The 4,336-nt window shown below is 49.8% G+C and overlaps 1 protein-coding gene across 1 annotated transcript in view; it reads right to left on the bottom strand.

Moving 5' to 3' along the window:
• Positions 1–4,336, bottom strand: part of MUC4 (mucin 4, cell surface associated) — an 81,818-nt gene that overhangs the window by 9,465 nt on the left and 68,017 nt on the right. Inside the window, exons 17-20 of the mRNA XM_023509009.1 lie at positions 3,915–4,016; positions 3,364–3,597; positions 2,083–2,220; positions 526–701 (exon numbers count right to left, since the gene is read on the bottom strand). Of these exons, the coding sequence (XP_023364777.1) occupies positions 526–701; positions 2,083–2,220; positions 3,364–3,597; positions 3,915–4,016 (650 nt within the window). The remainder of the gene's footprint in view (positions 1–525; positions 702–2,082; positions 2,221–3,363; positions 3,598–3,914; positions 4,017–4,336) is intronic.

The following is a 4,336-nucleotide window of genomic DNA, read 5'->3' as shown; positions in this document are numbered from 1 at the left end:
GTGACAATAAGACCCAAAGAGAAAAAGGGCTGTGTGGTGCTTTTAGGCACACAGGACCACAAGTAGCCTCACTAAAGGTTTTCTGGGTCTGAGCCAGGCACAGAAGCAGGACAGCCTCTCCCTGGGCTTGCAGGGGACAGAGGGTGGCACTGGTTTGCATCCTGTGTGGACTCATGGTTGGGGAGCATGGAGACACCTTCCCTCCCCTCATCTCAGTGCCCTGCATGGGGTGTCGTTCTAGAACTGTGAAACTGGGAACCACTGGGGGACCGCTGTGAGAAAGGCCGAGTGGAACTTTCCTGCCAGCCTGGCAGAATGGGAGGTGGGAGAAAAAAACAAGGTTGAACTATGAGCAAGAAAGTTCTTCCTCACAGCGAGCTTGTGGCCTGAGATTGTTATCTGCTCTACTGACCTACCATAGGTTCACCCCTTCCCAACACAGACACTGCCTAGGAGAGGCTGAGTCATAACCCTTCAATTCCCGTTCCCTTTCCCCTGGACACAGAAACTCATCCCAACACTCACCTCGAGGGAGGAATTGCCCACCCTGCTGGTCTTGTTATATAAGCACTGGCTCTTCGTGCTGCAACTGCAGACCACAGTCTTGGGCTGGAATACAGACACGCCAACTTTGTTTCTTGCTAGGATCTCCAGAGTGAATGGTGCCAGTGACTTTGGTGTCCATAGCAATGTCCCATTCTCTGCCCAAGAAAGATGAGATCATTGAGAGCTGGAAGACTCCTCTGCTCTGTGGTCAGATGCATCCTGGCATCTCACACCCTGATTGCCAATGCTGGGATTTCCCTTACACCTCTCAGACCCCACCAGTTCAAATGTCATCAGGCATTTCCTTTGAGCAGGCTGATGTCCTGGGCTAATCTTGGTCACCCTCCACACTGGAAGGAGGTAGCACCAGCTTGCTTACTGCCATAGGCAGGAACTCCATAGAGGGAGCTACCCCCAAGGGCAGCTCTGCCGGGGCCTGCACCAGTGTGGTACATCCAGGAGGATGCAGGATGAAAACCAGGATCCTCCCGACTCTTCCCTAGTCTACACTGCAGGCCACACTGCCTTTGCCCTCACAGCAACCCCAGCCCTTGCCTTGATGTCTCACCCACCTCTCACTTTCTGGACCTCTCACCACCCTTTAGGCACCATACTGCAGTGAAATCCTGCTACATATCTTCTGATGGAACCTGTCTATGTTTGTCAAGAAAATAGGAAAGTCTCCTTGAAATAGCAGGTTGATACTAGGGTATACTAGATGGGAGTAATTTCCAGAATGTCACCTCAGGAGTCGAACCTAGTGGAGAAGAAAATCTTCTGATGCTACATCTTGCACCTGGTGGTGGTGGTGGTGCCACATGGAGCAAACAGAATGCAGAGAGAGGAGTCCCTTCTCATGCACAGAGAAAATGAAGCAGAGAGGTGATCAGAGCTCAGAATATGGTCCCTGTGGGCTTTACTTTAGCAAAGAACGATCACCAGCATAGTTAGTGCTGGCAACACATGGAAGGCTGCATCCCTTGTGCTCTGACCCTCTGATCTAGACCAAGGATGCAGGCCTGGGGGTCTAACAACATTGCCAGGAGGGAAAGATGAAGCACAGAAAATCAGACAAGGGTAACAAAGCTAGATTAACAGGCGTGGTTAACGAACATGAAAACAGTGAGAAAGGTACCAAATGAAACTATTTGTATTTCTTTAAATCCTGTTCCACATGCTATTCTTCTTTTCATACATATAAAAATGTTGTAAACTGACATTTTTAAATGGTTGTACTTGATTATTCTAATGATTTGATGAATGCATAATGATGATTAAAGATGATTGCATATTATTAGACTGAGATGAAGCGATCTTTGAGTAAACTTTATTTGCCCAAAGTGAGTCTAGCTGTCTGGCCAAATTGCCGTAAGCCTGTCGTTACTTATTTACCAGGGGAAACCTGTTCTTGGATATTCAAATGAAAAAGTGGCAGAAAGTTGTGCTGGGTGTTGAGATGCAAAATGACCCCAAGTTTGACTCTGATTTTGTCTCCTCCCCATCTCCCGCACTTCCCACCCAGCCAAATATTTTTACCAAAAAGCTTAACATCATCAGGGTTGTTTTCGAGTGAGAACACGGCATCCTTATCGTCGCTGGTGTACTGGTACTGCACCGTCCACCCCTGGTAGGCTTCGATCACTTGAGAACCATGGATAGAGGGTGGGTACTGATCTGAAACACAGAGGGGACAGGGTCAGAAGCAGGATAGGCACCTGCCTGATCAGTCTCCTCTCTCTTTCTCAACTATGAATGAGGCATTCCCAGGTCTGTGAGCCACCTCTGGAATCTGGTTGGGATTGTCTGGTCACCTGGCCAAATCTTTAGCCTCTCTCTCTCTTCTCCTCAAGCAGGCTTCCTTTCAAGTTGTTTACTGAACAGAGTGCTACTCTGGACATGGCACAGAGTGAGTCAGGGGACAGGGCAGACCACCACAGAGTTTTATCTTTGGAAAGGGGCTGAAAACCTTGACAGTAATGTCCGGATAGATAGCACAGTAGTCTGGAAACAGAGAGGGGGTAAGACCTTTTCACGGGTCTCTGTTTCTAGGAGCCCTGCTATTTCCTTATCATTGCTTGTTCATTCAGCCATTTAATGAGTATTTATTGAGCACCTACTATCTAGCTGGCGCTGTTCTAGGTAATGAGGATGTGGCAATGGACAAATAACAAAAAGATACTTATGAAAATTATAAAATATATTAAGTAGTTAAAAATGCTAAGGAGAAAAAGAAAGCAGGGAAGTCATAACTTCTGTGGCTGTCTTTGAAAAAGAAAAAAAGGCAGAGAAGGTATAACTGAGAGAGGCACGCTGAGAAGGGGGCACTGGAATAGCTACCTTTCAGTTTTTGGCCGGGGCTGGGTTTGAACCCGCCACCTCCGGCATATGGGGCCAGCGCCCTACCCTTTTGAGCCACAGGCACTGCCAGGGCACACTGGAATAAAGGCAAGGAGGAGGTGAGGGAGCAAGCATGTGACTGCCCGGGGGACGGGCGCTCCAGGGAGGGGAGCAGCATGTGTGAAGTCTTGGAGTTGAGGATGAGCCGGGGCGTTTGGAAAACACACAGAAGCCCATAGGGCTGGAGAGGAAGGAGCGGGCCAGAATGGGCAATGGGCTGGACCAAATCAGGTCATTGAGACCATCGCAAGCGCCTAGTGAGTTGGGGGTTCACGGGAAGGTTTGGAGTGCAAGAGTAATGTGAGCAACAGAATCTGTTAAGTGAATAAAAATGCAGAGCTTAAGGGAGTGTCAGGGAAGGGCGGCTCCTTATCTGCCCCCCAGCTCTGAAAATGCCTCCCTGGGCCACACGCCACTTACGGAGGGTGCCGTTCATCTCTTGGTATCTTCTAAATAGCATCATTGTATGAAGTCCAGTGCTTTTATTACCCGTGACCAGGGTGTCATAGATGCATTGCCTATCTCCATTACAGCTGGTCACCAAATTTTTATCTGAGGAGTTGTTCGCCACCAGTTGGGAAAAGAAGACAGGGGTGAAGTTGGAAGCCAGGTGGTCACTCTTCTTGCCAAAGAGGCTTGTTCCATTGATTTTCCCTGTAACATGCAAGGGTGATGGTGGTTCAGGGTGGGACTCAGCTGTGTTTCTGCTGTGTCTGCCCCTAACTCTCAGGTTATATGGCTCAGGACAGGGGATGGGGTATGTAGGGAAGCCCTCACATCCCCTATCCTCTCTTTCAGGTAGAGGACAGTGGTGGCATGGGATGGAGGGGACAAATCTCGGAGTGGCATCAGAATCCTCAGACCTTACAAAGGATGGAATTCTGGTTCCTATAGACCTGGGGGTGACAGCATCCCAGCTCCCTCATCCCAGCCTGCCCCATCTGCCCCAGGATGGTGAGGTCCAGACTCACAGGTCATTCCATAGTGAAAAAGTATCTCCTCTGAGCTGTTTCCGGGTAAGGTAGACCCATTGGGCATCCTGAAGTCATCTTCTGGGTTGTCATTCCAGACCCCTGGGGAACAGAGTAGTAATTTGGCCACCCTGGGAAGATGGGTCTCCATTGTCACACTGGAGACATAAGGAGTAGGTGGGGCCTGGGCAACCATCTGTTCTCAGGCTTGGGAGAGGGATGGGTGGGGGGGACCAGGCCCTCACACCTGCCCCTCTGCTTTAGGGAGAGGGGCAGAAGAAAGCACAACAGGAGCTTGAGGCAGGCAAGAGAAATGTGAGGAACAGAGGGAAGGATGGAGAGACAGAAGGGTAGAGGAAGGAGGCAGGCACTGTGCCCTCATCCTGTCCAGAGCCTTCCTTGATGCTCCATTGGAGTGGCAG

Source organism: Otolemur garnettii, unplaced genomic scaffold, assembly GCF_000181295.1.
Source record: "Otolemur garnettii isolate 467f Iridium unplaced genomic scaffold, OtoGar3 scaffold00310, whole genome shotgun sequence".
Classification (NCBI taxonomy): Eukaryota; Metazoa; Chordata; class Mammalia; order Primates; family Galagidae; genus Otolemur; species Otolemur garnettii.
Note: the sequence above shows the minus strand (reverse complement) of the source record. Positions and strands in the feature narration are given on the sequence as shown.